This window comes from Pteropus vampyrus, unplaced genomic scaffold (genome assembly GCF_000151845.1).
Source record: "Pteropus vampyrus isolate Shadow unplaced genomic scaffold, Pvam_2.0 Scaffold136, whole genome shotgun sequence".
Lineage (NCBI taxonomy): Eukaryota > Metazoa > Chordata > Mammalia > Chiroptera > Pteropodidae > Pteropus > Pteropus vampyrus.
The window spans coordinates 4,019,920-4,037,558 of NW_011888917.1; the positions used below are offsets into that span (position 1 = coordinate 4,019,920).

A 17,639-nucleotide genomic window follows, 5' to 3' on the forward strand; every position below is an offset into this window, starting at 1 on the left:
CTCATGACACTACTGAGCAGCTACACCAACCCCACGACCAAGTTCTGAATCCCTCAAGGGAGGAACTCCCTACTAGATAAACCAAGGTTTGTCATCTCAGTGGTAGCTGCAGGGGGAGGGAAGTACTGTCAACCCATGTGGAAAGAATGAGAAGTTCTGGGGAGCCAGGGCATTTGAGGGTGCCCAGAGCCCAAATGATTCTCTCATCATTCCTTTCTTCCCTCCAGGGGCTGGCCAACTTGTCAATGTCACCAGGTGTTCTTCCCACTACTTCAGAGAATTCTGGATCACCACAGGCCAGAACACACACTCCGAACTTCTCCCCAATACTCCCAACTTCTCTCCTCTTCTCCAAACACATATCTAGGACAGAGCCTTTGATGGAAATTTTTACTATGTGTTTACGATTATAAACACTGAAAAAATATGGAAAAGGCAGAAGAAATGGTAAAAACTCCCAAAGCTTCAAAACTGCTACAATAAAATTTGGCCCTTGCTAATCATAAAAACATACGTCAAGGTAAGTACATCCTCAACTTTGTTCTGATTCTCTACACACACATTTTTATCCAGACTGATGACTCAGAATCCCCCTCGCTCCTCAAAATGAAAGAAGGAGTAGAGAATCTTTGTTTTTTTTTCACCATTTAATCAAAGCCTCAGAAGTAATGATGGTTACTCCATGAGCTGAAAAATATTTCATACGTAGGTTTTTCAACAGAGCAGAATACAAAATAAGTGTCCACTGGCTTTAAGAAACCAAACAGAAACATGCCAGATGGAGTCTGGGGCCACAGGGTGGTGATGTTCATTTAACTACAGTCTAGCTAGGACAGGATCATTCTAAATCCCCAAGAATCTTGAAAATGATCCCACAAATCACATACTAGGCTGGCACCTATTTAATCCACCACATCCAGGGAGATGAGTCCAAGAGATGTGGGGCATGGGGGGTCAACCTTCCGCCTCCAAGCCCAGCTTCACTATCCTCATTTTATGCATTATCTCAACTCCTCCAGTTTAAGAAGGGGACTCGTAGAGAAAAGAAGACATTCAATTTTCTCTGAACCGGCACTATCAGAAACAGCATGAAGTAACATGTACAAAGAGCCCTGAACAAGGCCTGGCACATCATGAACAATCAATGTCAGCTACTGTTACTGTCAAAATCTATGAAAGTAGAGTGACTTAAAGACAAATTCATTTTTCTCCAGAGTATATAAGTTACTCCAAAAGCCAATTACTTTTCCTTAAGGTACTGAGTTAAACTAAAGCCTCAGAAACAGATACTACCTTGATTTCAGGTAAACATCAATGTCATAAACCAGATATCTACTTCCCTTTAAATCCCATAATTCAGCAAATTTAAGTTAGCTATAAATGAAATCAGGCTCCTTTACTGAGGACTTGAGGCCCAGATATCTGTCCTGCAGACACAATAAATGCTAATCAACTGGCTTTCTAGAATGCTACTTGAAGTCTCAGATTTTCTGAATCCTGCAACTCAACACTTTATCGGAGTAAAATGGGGACAAGTATGAATACTTTCTTTCATAATACTACTTCCAGATATATAACTACTATCTCCCCAGTTGGAGTACGAACTCCTCAGGATATGAGTGTGTGTGCTCCTTTTTCTCTACATGATATTTTCTCTTCTTCCCTTGAAGCTGTCAAAAGGTACCATAGAGCCACTCATCAGCATTATTGTATTATACCACCTGGGCCTGAGAAACCAAAACAAAATAGAGGTATAAAGAGAAAATAAAATATAAAATCCTATACTCACAAAATTTATATTATATATGCATTATCAGACACTTAAAATTAGAATGCCAAGGACTGTTAAATGAGCAATGTGCAAAAGTCTACATTTTATTTCCTTCACAACCAACAATAGAGAGATGTCACTATACTAGTATTTTGTGATCTAAAGTATATTAAAATATAACCATTAAAATGACTCCTGATTGTTTTTAATAAAGGCTGCCCAAAATTAAAGTTTTTTAAAAGGATGCTGCTTGGTGTAAGAAAAACTAAATTTAATTTTACAGAAGAATTGAAATATAAAATAGAATGAACCTATATTGTGTTTTTTGTATGCAAGATAATTTAATAGTTGAAATCCCTTCCAGATGAAAGGGAAATCAATTTCAAAATTCTATCATCTTTTTTTAAACTTGTTCAAACGTTTGAGGATTCAAATGTCAAGATGCTTTAAAATTAAGATAGTAAAGTAACGCTCCTGGAGTTCATAAGAGAACATTCCCAGCTCTGCAGTGTAATTTGTCAACTTTCTGGCATGTCATGTTAATAGAGTATCACTTAAAATAAAATTAATGCAAAATAAAGGGATATCATTTTGGAGTCACCAATTACTACCTCTTCTTCCAGGAAGATAACGTTATTTATCATGCTGTAGGTAAGTCTCTTACATTACACACACTGTCATAAATACACTGCTTCTGATGGTGTAGGCTAGATGACTGTCCCCAAGACAATGATTCGTTTTTACTCAAGAAAATCAGTACAGTAAATAACTTTTCTTCCCTTCAAGACAATCACAGTGCTTGAGGCTGCTGCAACACAAAAACAAAATATCTTCACAAACGTCTCCAAACAGTCAAGCTGAAAATCTAAGCCAAAGTTTCATTTAACAGCCTGTCAGTTTTTTGATGTGAAGCTAATGAATGCAGTGGCAAACAAATCCATCAAACCTAACATCAAAACAACTGCACTGCATCCCACCAAACGGAAAAATGAAACACAACCTGCAGGCCAGCTCTTTGATCCAACCCAGCCAGGAAGCAGACCTGGGAGTGCCACCACAGCTGCTGCACAGAAGTAATCATGGACTCCATTTCAGCACAAAAAGAAAGAATGCTCCACCAACAGAAAACATCCATCTCAAATATGCACCACTATCTTATTTCAATTGTTAGCTATGTTACATATTTTTAAATCTCTACTAGAAAATATATATATAGCATTTCACTCTAGATTACTCTGATGTTCAAAGCGATAAGAATGCCTAAAATAAAGAACTGGATAGTATGTACCACAACTTTACAAACGGCGGTTTATTAAAAACTTTCTGCTGTTTATAAAAGCTCTTTGAAGACAAAAATACATGTCTTTCTTCTATGTACACACATGCAGCGTAATTCCTGTTGCAGAGGTGCAACTCACTGAGCACTCGCTGAAGCTGAACTCTGCCTAAGTCGGTAGGCAGGCAAATGGGCATTTGGCTACCTGGAACTTTCCCCTTTTTTTTCAGTGAAAACTTTACCTTTGATTAATGAAATGGGGTAAAATTATATAACTGCCTTCTTAGGTAGGAGTATCCTCCTAAGGCAAGGCCCTTCTGTTCTGGAACATCATGCAGAATTTGGCTATCCTATATTTCACAGGTAAAGGCAAATGAGAGCTGTATGATCCTCAATGAGGAGAAGAGAAGGAGAGAAACAAGAATAGAAAGGGCCTGGGACATTAGCAGAGATTTTCAAAGACAGGGATATTCAAAATGAAGTTGTTATCAAGGCTATGATGTCAATGTCCCCTTGTGCCTACTTCTGCCTATTTTCTGAAGTTCTAGTTCACAATCTATGCACCAAAAAAAAAAGTCTTCCGTGAGATATGAGGCAGGTTGGGTAGATGTGATTTTAAAAAGGGAAGGGAGCTATCAGAATTAAGTGCTAAAAACCAGAATATACAGACAGGCAGTAGAATATTCACGTTGTTGTTGTTGTTGTTATTTAGTTGAGAGTATAAAAATATAAAACATCTAGGAATTTGCTGAAATTTGGAAGACGACTATTTGGGCTTAGCACAAACAATGAAATGAGAGTTCCAGTCAATGTTAATCACATCTTAGACAAAGGGAAGGTTTCTTGAACAAATACTGCATACTAACAGGTCAGTAATACATTCAAAATAAACCCACAGAAATCTCTCTTATCCTTCTCCAGAGACGCCACCGGGAAGTCAAGCAGCTAACGACAAAGGAAGCATTTCTTGATCCCTTACCAGGGCCAACTCTACTTTCACTTGTGTGCTCTCATCAAACAGGTTACCCTCCAAGTGATGAATTCATAGAAACATGCATGGTGCCTGGCATACATCAGACAAGCACTCTCTAAATAAACGGAGCTTTGTTCAACAGCAGCTGCTTGAATGGGCTGAAAAGGTCGTATTAACCAAAGCCTGCTGGCTGTTGAACAGAGATCGTCAATATATCAGTAAAGCTGGAGGTTATCTTTTCAAAGCTGAGTGTTGTTTTTTTTTTTTTTTTAATTAAAAAACAGCCTCTGTAACAGCTCTTTCGAAGTCATGAAATCAGAAATATTGGTTTGTAATATATGAAATATATTAGTAGAGATCTCACACTCTGTACCACATTAATTAATGCTGCACTACAAACAAATACTTTATCAGATGTTTTTATATACTCAAATCAACATGTGACAAGGAAAGCAGATGTCATTCCCCAGTGCTTTAATTATGAAAAAGTATACCATTATTTTTTAAATTATTCCTTCTCAAATGTATAACTCATCATCACTTATGACAAATAACTATTTTTTAATAGTTATTATTTAGAATAAATTGAAGAAGGCAAAGAATTAAGACAAAGTAACAAATTTGGTCATCTTCAAAGTTAAAAGTCCTTTAAGTGCAATTCATATCCACCATACATTACATTTGTCCCCAGCATACGCTAAAACTAATTACCTAGCTCATAAATTTTCCTAAGATTAAAAACTATGTTTTTTTAAAAAAAAAACAAACTACACATGTCCATACACACAAACACACACACACACGTGCGCGCGCACACGCAATATAGTAAATTCATAAAACTGTCTAAGAAAGGACCCTGGAAATCAATAAAAATGTGTCAAATAAATGATAAAAGACACAAAAATCTATCTTAAAAAATGCTATCACAGCACACTATAATGTAAGAGAACTTATTAACTGAGACTAGCCAAGAAAATATTAAAATTGAGAAATATAATTTAAGAAAGCATAAGAGTGCTTCAGTGAAAAGTTCAAAATTGCATCTAAGTTTAGTTTCCTGTTTTTAATCAGAATAACGAAAATTAGTTACTTGACTCAAAGTAAATTTCTAATATATCACCATGTCAGTTATTAACTAGAACTCTGCAAGGCAGAAAGCTGCCCCTACCCATCTCATCCCTAACAACAAAGATATCCATGACCGAATCCTTGTAGTCTATGAATATGTTATCTTACAAAAGGGATCCTACAGATTGCTTGCCTTGAAATGTAGAGGACCATGTGCAAGAAAGAACCTGAGAGAGGCCTTTAGGAGCAAAGACCTGGATCACGGGCAGCAAGAAAAGGTCATACAACTGCAAAGAACTGAAATGAGCCAACAACCTGAACAAGGAAATAGATTCTTCTCTAAGGTCTCCAGTAAGGAATGCAGCCCCATAAGCACCTTGAGTTTTGCTTGGTGAGACCAATGTCAGGTCTCTAACCTACATAACTATGAGAGAGCAAATGGGTACTGTTTTAAACTACTAATTTTATGGTAATTTGCTACAGTAGCAATAGCAAACTAACACATTCTCAGAGTAGCACCACCTCACCCAAAGAGAAGGATGGAGACAACACCTTAAAATGTTTCAAACACATGCAATTGTAACAATTTTAATAACTGGCCAAACTGCATTATAGCCATTGAACATTTTGTACCTAGTAACCAAAGCCAAGGTAGTCATATCCCTTTACTGAACTGAATGATATAAATCAACATACCTAAGTTTTTACCACTCACAACAAATCTATGGGGTAGGGAGGTATTTCTACTTCATATAGGAAGAAACAAAAAGAATAAATGACTTTCTTAATGTTATATGGCTAGCTAGAAGAAGAAAAGTTGGGCCTCAGATCCCTGCCTCCTCCATCACAGTGCACTACTTCTTAACGATCCCAGATTCCTAGGCTCTGACAGTTGAGATTTCAGAGCAGACCACTATCGAGCTCTCTGACTTGGTTGTACTCCACTCCACTCTACATCCACACAAAAATGTGGGAACACAGCCAGGACATTTTGGCCTTGAGGAGAAACTATTTTGGCCAATACCTTAAACTAGATCTGAAACATATAGTAAACAAACACCAACTCATTTTTCTGGTGACTCTGAACAGCTGTGATAGCTGACTATATCACTGACTAAAGATGCAAACCATAAAATAACATACCTTGTGACAGCCTCGGGGCTTTGACACTGTTTCAACGAAGATACTAGGATTACATTTCTGCAAAAGCACTGCAGCAGCAGGCCAAAGTACATAACGCACCGAGTTTTCTATTTTTTTTTATTAGCTTTACTATATTATATATAAGAAGGAGGCATAATGGAAAGAAGTAGTTTACTTCTGTTCCTTTCTAAATTACCCCTCATAAATAGAAATTACTCAGAACAGAAAGTCTTCTAATAGCAGGAGCTTTCTTTTATGCCACAGGTTCTTTCAAATGCTTCCTAAGCTGCCAAAGGGCTATATTTGTAATATATTATGCAATTTTCTAAAAACACATATAAATTAAACCTAGAATCATCTTTCTGAATATATTTCTATCTAAGTTTACCCAATGGTTTTGCATACAAGTTTTACCAATGTAGAATGAATAATACTTGCCTGTACCATGCAGTGCCAAGATGAGGCCACATAAGGGACACATATCATTTTCCAATAAGTCTATGTCAACTTTACATAGTCTGTAAAACACAGTTTCATTAAGAAGCTGCCCTCTGCCAGTCTGCACCTTCGCCTTAAAAACCACAGGAAAGGAAGTAACCTAATAGAAGCCAACCATCACTTTGACAGTGTCTTCTGTTTACTGCAGCAAGGAGAAATTAATTAAATTTAATAGAAGTTGTTTCTTGTGGATGAAAATACAGAGTATTTGAAACTAAATTAAATATACTGGGCAGGAGATGCAAAATTTTATACCAAATTTAATATAAAGATATATTTCTTGTTCTACATTATTACTTTCAAGAAATTCACTTCTGCATTAAGGGCAGTTTTAATCATTATTCTTAACATCCTCCCTCAACCTCTTGTTCTTACAATTTTACCAGACACTTTCTTCTGTAAAATAGCTGTTTGCTCAGCCATAGACTGAAATCTAACATGGAGAGAGTTCAATCATGAAGCCACGGGGAGCCACAGGAAACTCTTGCAAAAAAAAACAATTGGTGGCCTTAGAGAAAGCAAACATTAGTTGCATAAAATTACCTCTCAAGGTAAACTGTTACACATTAATTTCAGAACAGACAAATGTAAATACAAATAGCCTATGTAAAATAAATATATCTAGTCTGAAATAAATTATCGTAGTGAGAGGTACACAACGTCAATGAGGAAAAAAATAAATGCTATATGTGATCTTAGCTTTCCCACTATATCAACCAGAATACACATTTAATCTATGCTTTAATTCTGAGGCATAGATATAACTTACCAATTTAGCAACTTTCCCATAGTCGATCCATCTGACAGTAGCAAAATTTGTAGATTCTGCACAGTTGAAACCATGATTAAAACCAGCATGATAGCCATATGGGAAAGTAATCATAAATTCTCCAGCCTCCTGGGTGATCTGCAGGGTAGAAAATATATAATATTTTCCAATTATAAGACTTCCCAAATTGTGAATAATATTAAAATATATTTTCTATTTTTAAAAAACGCCATGATATCTGAGCTATACCAGTATAAAAGAAGTCCCCCCAGATCTTTTACTTAATCTCTTAATAGTTTTTCAAGAAACTTTTAAAAGACTTTTCTAAACAGAGTGTGACTTTCTGGCAATGCAGTTCAATCATTTAATCTATAATCAAAGACGTCATTTTATACGAAAATGTCTTCAAATTTTTCAATTAAATTTGTTCCTATTAGCAATCAATATGTATATTTTAATACTTTTAAAGTTTGCATTATTTGAGTTATATAATAGGACATATCATAACTGACATTTTTTCAAGTCAGAGCTACAAAAACTGATAATGCATATGAAACAGATTTTATTATGAATTATTTTTGCCAAAAAGTTTGTAGTAATCACCAAATTATTCTTTCATAACACTTAGAAAACATTCAATTAACTGTATTCCACTTAACAGCAAAAACTTCTATTAAAAAAATTATTCATATAAATATGTATAGGTACGTATGTATGTATGTATGTGTGAGTGCATTTTAAAATATAATTAAAATAATGGCTAAATCAGTTAGGAACCTAAAGCAAAGATGAAAGAAATGTATGTATTCCATTCTTATTTTTAAGATATAAAATATTTATTTTTTATAGTCAGCAAAGGGCACAAAAATTCACAATAAGTCATAGAAAAGTATTGAAACAAAATTTTTCAGTGTTTTTTTTTAATTTGCCTACTCTCTATTAGTATATTATTCACTGATTGATTCAGTCACCATGATCATTTCAGTCTTAAAATGTTGCTAAATGAATATGTGGGTCCGTACATGTATGTAATAAACATACAGGAGACACACTGTATAAATACAGGTGCACACAGTGCAATTCCACTGCCATTTTAGAAATGCTAAAAGGTTGTGCGGGGGAGTATTTTCTTTCCCAACAATTCTGAAATTTAGTTCATCACTCCCTCTCCCCATAGCACCCCAGCAGGTGTCCTATTGCAATGAGCAGCAACTCAGCTGTCACCTGGCAGGCAGAGAAAGCTTATCAGTTCAATATGGTTCCAAATCCACCATTCTGAGCCACGTGAACGCAGCCTGATTCTCTTCTTTCCTGGTCTCACTGAATCTCAGAAATTGTAACTGTGTTTAGAAACTAGGCACTTCCTTGTACTGTGTGATAAAAGAAAACTCACCCTGCTCAACTGTTTTTAGTCCTACAAAGGTAGGGCAAAAGGGTAGGACTGCCGTCACTAGGAAAAAGAAACTACTGTCACTGCTCCACTGAATCTTACCTGCAATCTTCCTCTGCTCTACCTAGAAAACCCTGCCCTTGCATGTTGAAGAAGAGCGCCTGCTCTCATTGAATGGGACTCTAAATTTTATGTCTCTGTAAAACGTCTAGAAACAGGTCAGTCCCAGTTAGCCAAAATATAAGGCCAATTTATTGCCGCTATATAACAAACTGATAATTTTTAAAAAGTACAAGGATGAAAAAAATGAATCCTTTTTATTATAAGACTAAACAATCATCACAGTTCCATATAGTGAAAGAAGTTGGAATGGGTAGTACACATAATTTAAAAGCAGATATTAGCTATTTTTTTAAACCTACTTTTTCATATATATGTATGAATAAGTACAAATACATTGAAAGGAGAAGAAAAAATGTTACTCCATCTGTGAATAATTGCCTAAAGAAAGAGGGTTGAATTGAGGAGGAAAACTACATTATTATTATATAACATATACTATGCAAAGCCTTTCACATAGATTATCTCTTTTCATCTTCGTAATAGCCCTATTAAGTAGGTACTATTATTATCCCCAGTTTCCAGATGAAGAAACTGAGGCTTAGAAAAATTATGTAATTTGCCCAGGTGACAGAATCAGGAATGAACTTGAGAACTTTAATTCCGAAGCCTATGCTAATCTGTCTCATGTTACATTATCATGATCAAAGAATAAGTTCCTTCAGGAGCACAGTCATCCAGTACACACCCTTCATCAAAGTGGAAGGGGAATTAGCAGCATTTCATGGGAAAAATTACAACTATCGATCAGCCCTCTAGTCACTAGTGCCTCACCATCTGCAGATGAACACTCATCCTGCTGCTTCTCATAGAAGCCACAAAATGTCCCATCCTTAAAAGATCAGATAAAGGCCTAGTACATCTAGTGATGTACCAAATAGCACTTGGGGAGCCACAGCCCAGAGAGGGGTGCAAGGCACCTACCTCTTAGTCCCCAAACACTGGAAAGGACGTACATAACCCAAAAGGCCTCCGTCCTAGATAAATGAACCAACCCCTCAGTCCTGCTACCTCATATAACCCCCTCTCCAAAGAACAGCTTGATCAGTATCAATCACCAGCCCTAAAGTCACAGAGGTTTTTCTGTCTTGGGGAACTCTAATATTCCAACTGAAATAAAAGTGCCCAATTAAGCTTATGCTAACTACCTAAAAGAAACACTCATTGATGATGTTTCCAAGACCGAAAAACCAGTGCCTAGAGGTGTCTGCAAGTATGACAAAGCCCCACAGTAGCCAAGAACTCCCCCGGGGGCGGAGACACAGCCTCTGACATCTGTGCCTGCAGCACTGCTATAGCCCAACACCAGCTCCTCTCCACACCCATGGACATTCCCCACAGTGCACATCTTGGAGGCATGCTTTTCGTCATGGTTTGTAAAAGTACGTCAGTAAACCAGAGATGAGAGCATCCTCACCACACAAGACAAGCATGCCTTGTGATGACTGCCACACAGACAGTTTGTGAGTAAGCGGGCATCACAACAAGTTGGAGAATGATTCTTGGTCCTTCTAAAAAATCTACTTTGAACAAAGCCAAGGGTTGGCGGGAGGGGAAGGGGGAACTTAAGGGCCTGAGATTAAGAAGAGGTAAAGATTTAGCCACAAATGAAAAGCTTCTAAGGTAAAAAACAGCAAGAATTATGGGAAGAAAGTGAAACAAAAAATGAAGAAGACAGTGGAGCTATTTTTTAATGTTTCTGCAAATAGCTAAGGACTTAACCCTCCTCCAACTGAGAGAGAGCTTTTATTTACCTGGTCAAAAACATTTTTCATTTCAGCTTCCTCACAAAAAAAATGATCATGCCCTGTCATAACTTTGACCCAGTAACTACCTATGGATGTAAAGAAAGAGGGCTCTAGCATGTACAGTCTCACAGAACTTAATGTTTAGAAATAATCCAAAGAAGCAACTGATCTGATTATTAAATTATCAGGCAAGTCTATCCATAATGAAATCTCAATTTTATGTATTGTGTCTAAATGTATCTAGAAGCAACATACTGGTACCATAAACACTGATGCTAACCAATCAAACTGCTAATAATAAATGCTCTGAATTCTTTTTAAAAAATAGATCACATATACATAAATTATGTTGCTCATATAAAAGACTTCAATGTAGAAGTGCTACAACTTAGTTTGTCAAATGTGCTGTATTTTATTTTCAGTAGTTTAAGTAATCTATAACAGCATGAAATCTCTAGTAAATGTATCCTGAAATAAAAGTAGCTTCGAATTAGTATTTAGATAAATAATTGTTATGTTACAAAACATAAATCAGAATTTTCCTCCCCACATCCTAAAAATCCTACCTGAGTCAGACATACTAGCTTATGTTAAATCTGTCTTAAATACAAATACAACGCACTCAAAATGAATTTGTTAAAGAGTAATACTAATATACCTTATCAAAGGGAATACCGTACTTCTTCAACACTGAGGGAGATATCAGTGTCATCTTGTGGCGAAGAAATGCATCACATCCTTGAGAACTGCTTGGGAAAAAACCTAAATGGAAATAATAAATATAAGCAGTAACGAGTCAATTAAGATAAAATTCCAGGTAGTTTTTTTTAAGCTTATGTGCTACTATTCTTCCAAAATGACAGTTTTATGCAAAGACAGGAAATTCTACCATCAAAAAACCCTCATACTAAAAATTAGAGTCAGAGTTATTAAAAATTAAGATACATATTTATATCACCAGAAGTTAACCTTTTCTTATAAAAAGATCTACCGAGTTGTTTTCATAACATATAAAATTACTAAACCTTAAAAATGTTCCATTTGTAACAAATTTGAATTCAAACTGTCTAACAGTTTATACATTAACAAAATATTAAGGGAGGTTAGGAGAAGTAAATATACGTTCAACGGAGGAATCTCTCAGTTTAGACTTCTAGAAGTGATCATTTCAGAAGCATTTGTTCCAATGCCTGGCATACAGTAGACACATAACAGTTTCCCACCCTTCTTTGTTTCTTTCTGATCAGTTTTAAAAAGTTTAACTGCTATTAATTTCCTGAACAACTTCCCGGCCAGCACCAGTCAAATACTCAGAAATCTGCCTGCCTCACCTGCCTATACGAAAGCAGTGTTTTGAGGAGACCTTTAAATGAGGAAGCTAAACATGCACCAAACTTTTTTTCTACAGTATATTACAAAACAAAATACAGTTTGTTTTTCTCTATTGCTGACTTCAAGCCTGCAGTTCTGAGACAGACTCTCATTAACTCAGTTATGCAAGCTAAAGAAAAACGAACGTGCTTGATGCCTTGTCCTTTGCTTTCCTCACTCAAGGGGAAAAACTACCACGCTGAGGAGAGTGGGCAAGCAAGAAGAAAAAAGAAACACAGAAAAGACAGAATAATCAGAGACAGAATCCAGAAGGAAAACAGAACTCACCAGAAAAATATGTGTGATACATATGAGTGAAGTGAGAAACACAGACGATATTTAACTTCTCTACTGCTAAAATGAAGATAAAACCACTGAAAATGGTACTTATCTGACTCTATGGCTCACTACATGCAAACAGCTCAAGAATGTGACCAATTTGAAAAAAGAATTACCAGCATTAACTAATCATGTGCCATTTTATTCTCATAGAATAGTGGAGGTTTACAGGGATATTTTTAAAGTTAATAAGCCTTTATTGATGCCACCAATCATCAGAAGAAAATAAATCAAACAGCCAGAAAAGAGCCATGAGGGTATAAAGAACCACCTGCAAAAAGTAGTACATTCTGCTGAAGCATCTGCACCTGGATTTAAAAAAAAAAATAGAAATAGAAAAAGTACACGACAACAGAAAAACCAGAAATACTATCATTCTCTGCAATACCAATGGGAATAGAATAAAAGGAATAATTTTGCCCCATATGGTCGTCTGATGCAGGCCTCTGTTTATGGTTACCATTCATAATACATAAACAGAGAATAAAACATTATGCCAAATAAGCAACCCTTTGAAAGAATGCAGACTTCAGTGGATGGAGAGAAAGTACCACACTAACGTAACAACCGTATCTACATACACAATATGATGTCCTAAGTCCTACATCAACAACAGGGAGGTCCCTTAGCACAAAACCCACAGAAACATTTTAATAATACAATTTAAATGGATCTATCAAACTTTTCAAATTTGTAACTCTGCGCAGCACTAAATGAATTACGTTTTAAATTAAAATCAATGAAGAAAGAGGAATCTATTTAATTTTCTTTTGATATGGATTTGTAATCAAGACTTGAACAATGTGGTGAGTGGTCCTAAGTTAATTTAAATTGGAAAACCACTGAAGGAAGGTAATTTGCAGTATATTAAGAACTTCACATTGGTTCAGACTTTATATTTACAATATGCTATCGGAATTATATTTTATATTGCCCTGGAAAACACCTTATAAGCAGCACAAATTATCTACAAAGCATGAGTCTCAAAACGAATTTTACTTCAAAATGCCTGCAGAAGTACATAGTTCATACTCACCCTCACTCCACAGTCTAGGAAAAGTATTTTATTCAACATATAAGATTATTAGATAGAAAATAATATTTTTAAAAACTCAGAACTATACCAGCTAAAAAAATGTTAATATCTTTCATAATAAATGAGAAAACAACTTTGGAGTCACTTGTATGAAAAATAACCCAAATAGCTCTAATGGAAAAGATAACATTCAACTAAAAACTCAAGACTATCAGAATTTTTCGAAAGTAACGAAATAAAGAGAAAGCATAGTATATGTTAAAAATTTTTGCAAGTTCTTTAAAATATGCCTTTCCGAATCATTTTTTTTTCTATTCTAATACTTACTTTGAAGTTAAGTTTTGAATAATTTCTTTGAAAGAAGTCCTCTCTAAAAGTTATCATATTTTAATGATACATAGATTCCAAACACAATTCCAATACTCATATAGCTTTGACTAGTCTTCACTGGGTTCTTTTTTTTCCAGCTTTATTGAGATATAATTGACATATAGCATATATAAGTTTAAGGTATGCAATGTAATGATTTGGGATATGTATACATTATGAAATGATTACCACAATAATGTTTAAATAATATCCATAACCTCACAGTTACAGTATTTTTTGTATGTAGTGAGAAGTTTTAAAATTTACTCGCTTAGCAACTTTCAATACAGTATTGTTAACTATAGTCACTATACTGTATAGTAGTACATCCTCATAATTTACATATCTTCTAACTGGAAGTTTGTACTTTCTGACCACCTTCACCAACTTTCCCCATCCTCTGCCTCTGGCAACCACCAATCTAGTATCTGTATCTATAAGTTCAGTTTTTTTAGATTCCACATGTAAGTGAGATCATAAGAGTATTTATCTTTCTCTGGCCTATTTCACTTAGCATAATGCCCTCAAGCTCATCCATGTTGAAAGAAATGGCAAGATTTTCTTCTTCCTCATGGCTGAATAATATCCAATTGTATCTATATAACACATTTGTTTTATCAATTCACATGTCAGTGGACAGATAGGTTGTTTCTATGTCTTGGCTATTTTAAATAATGTTTCAATGAACACAGGGGTGCAGATATTTCTCGAAGACAGTGATTTCATTTTCTTCAGATATAGATTCAGAAGTAGAACTACTAGATCATAGAACTGCTAGTTCTATTTTTAAGTTTTATTGACTATATTCCCTATGCTGTACTATTTTTCACAATCCTTGTGACTATTTTTATAACTGCCAATTTGTACTTCTTGATCCCATCACATTTTTCACCCATCCCCTCAATCACCCTCCCACCTGGTAACCATCAATTTATTCTCTGTATCTATGAGTTTGTTTCTGTTTTGAATGTTCGTTTATCTTGATTTTTAGATTCCACATATAAGTGAAACCATATGGTATTTGTCTTTCTCTGACTTATTTCACTTAGCATAATATCCTCTAGGTCAACCAAAGGGGTCCAAATGACAAGATTTCATTCTGTTTATGGCTGAGTAATATTCCACTGTATATATGTACCACATCTTCTTTATCCATTCATCTGTTGATAGACATTTAGGCTGTTTCCATACCTTGACTATTGTAAACACTACTGCAATGAACACAGGGGAGAATATCTTTTCAAATTGGTGTTTCGGGTTTCTTTGCAATATTTTTAATTTTTTATTATTGCCCAATGTCTAAAATCCTACCAGGATTTAGGAACATGGCTGGCTATAAAATAGTCAAAATTTTAAAAACAGACATTGATATCTAACACCAAATTATGAGAAAATTAAATTTAAGGATTGTTTCACTTATTCTTCATGCAACTTAGCTGATAGTAAGATGAAAAGAAACATAGTCCAACACACCACGTATTGATCTCCATGCCTGAAGCATGAGTTAGGCATAAATGCAATGGATATATCACTGAACTTCTTCATATTTTATGGCTTAAGGGGCCTCTTAAAATTGATTGTTTATAATGAGGGATATTTATTATGCTTTCAAAACCAGACATTTTAACATAATATTTTCAGACCATCAGCTAAATGAATGCTTAAGAGAATAATGTACTTGCCATTTTGAGACCTTGTAAAAGTACATTTTCCTAATTTCAAGACAGAGGTATGAGAATAGGTCAATTTAAAATCTGTTCAAAAACTTAAAATGACATTTCTTGCTGCTCTTCTAGTCTCTTGACAGCATTGGTTCATAATCTCTTTTAGACCAAACTCTCTTAAGGAATTTGATGATAGCACCCCAGGAATACACATATATGCCCAATTTTGAATATGATTTCAGAGAGTCCACAGACTACCTGTATCCCACCACAGACCCTGGTCCACCTCCTGGAAGCGCAATCCCTGCATATCAGGCTACTACTCTGCTCCACAGGCTTAAACTCAAGATTATTAGCCAGTTAAACACATACGCACACACACTAAAAATAACTTTACAAAACCATTAACTAATTAATCCTTTGTAATAATGATTTTTCTGTTCCTTTTTGCTGAGTGTTGCTTTTTTAATAAGTCTAAACTAAAACACTTGTTACAAGTAAATGTAAAGATCTAAAAGAATCAATTTATTCACCTCTACCATACTGACATTTGAAACAAGATTCCTGCTGATCATTCACACTTTCCAAATCAGATGCACAAAATCCTAATTCACATATTCTTTTTCCAGAAACCAAAATTTTGACCAAAATAAATCATCTTTAATTTTTTTTAAATATAGGCATTTTATTCATAATAAGAAACCAATGTAATACAGTCCTTCACAAAAGTTTTTAGCCATTCCCAACTGTCATTAATCCATATTTTGCTTAACTTAATAGAACATCAAAGATATTGTCTTATTTCTAAAACAGATGAGATTTAGGCATTCTGAAAATCTTCAAAACTGTCATTCATGATTTAACATTATACCTCTATTCTCCTTTATACTTTCCATTCAATTGTATCAAACCAAAAATTAGAAAGAATGCAATGGCATTATAGGTGAACATAACAAGTATAAAAATTGCAACAATTCACTTGAGATTTTTTATTACATTTATGTCTATGTAATATTGAAAAAAACTTGTATAAATGAGAAAGCAGCTGAAGGGCAAAATCAAACTCCTGGCTTTATTAGATGCAAGCCTAATGTGTTTCAGATAAAATATTTGTAGGTGCCACAGTCAATCAAGATTTCAATAGAAACTAAAGATGAAAGCATTCATGCATAAAAGGCAAGTACGATAATTATGATGTGCAGACAAGATAATGGAAAATATCCGAGGCTGCTTTTCATTTCATGTATCAAGTGCTGCCTTGACCTAGACATCCTACAATCTTCCATCACATTTACTATGTTATTTTACCATTTTAATTATTTAGCAGAATTCAATTAATTTGGCTGACATCTGGCCAGTGGATAGGAATCTTCTACTATTTTATAGGGTCTTTTCCGTATATCATTTCTCAAATAATGCTGCAAAAATAATAAACATGCAGTTGAGTTTAAAGTTCTTGTTCATTTTCCAAGTTTATTAACCTCTTACTGATTAAACAAGTGGCACCCATTTTCCTGGAATGTCATTTTCAATTAGATTACATGAAAGTGTTTACACACAGATTCTACCTAAAATTTTAGCACGTGACTCCATCTATACAGTTTATATTGGTTCCATTTTAAAAGTTCTCTAGTGATGAGGTAAATAGAAAATGGTAGAATAATTATTATAGAGAAAGAGTTCAGCATATAGATTTAGCACAAAGTTCAATCACTGCCTATGTATTTAAGGATTTTGATAATCATTTTCTAAGCTGTGCTTTAATCTATTATCCAGAACCAGGATTCATCTACCTTAATATTCATGAAAATAGTCCCTAACAAGGTTCAAGATTACAATTATACTGCTAGTATTACTATAATGTATTACATAATAAAAACACTAAGTCTTCTTAGTTATTAGCTTGCCAAAATTATAATGATGCTTCTTACAAATGTGGTATGTAACCGTTCCTTCTAATACCCTTCTATAATTTGGAAGAAAGTAATCTTTAGATGTTATTAACAATTTCTGTTCAGAATTGTCAAGTCAAAGAATGGTGTTTCTCAGTGTGCCATTTCATTATTAAAAGAAAGCATATATAAAGTAGAAACAAAATTCCTTT

At 34.8% G+C, this 17,639-nt stretch overlaps 1 protein-coding gene across 1 annotated transcript in view; it reads right to left on the reverse strand.

Annotated features, from left to right (window-relative positions):
- Window positions 1-17,639, reverse strand: part of KDM4C (lysine demethylase 4C) — a 347,564-nt gene that overhangs the window by 239,707 nt on the left and 90,218 nt on the right. Inside the window, exons 7-8 of the mRNA XM_023535104.1 lie at window positions 11,415-11,518; window positions 7,499-7,636 (exon numbers count right to left, since the gene is read on the reverse strand). Coding sequence (XP_023390872.1) covers window positions 7,499-7,636; window positions 11,415-11,518 — 242 coding nt within the window. The remainder of the gene's footprint in view (window positions 1-7,498; window positions 7,637-11,414; window positions 11,519-17,639) is intronic.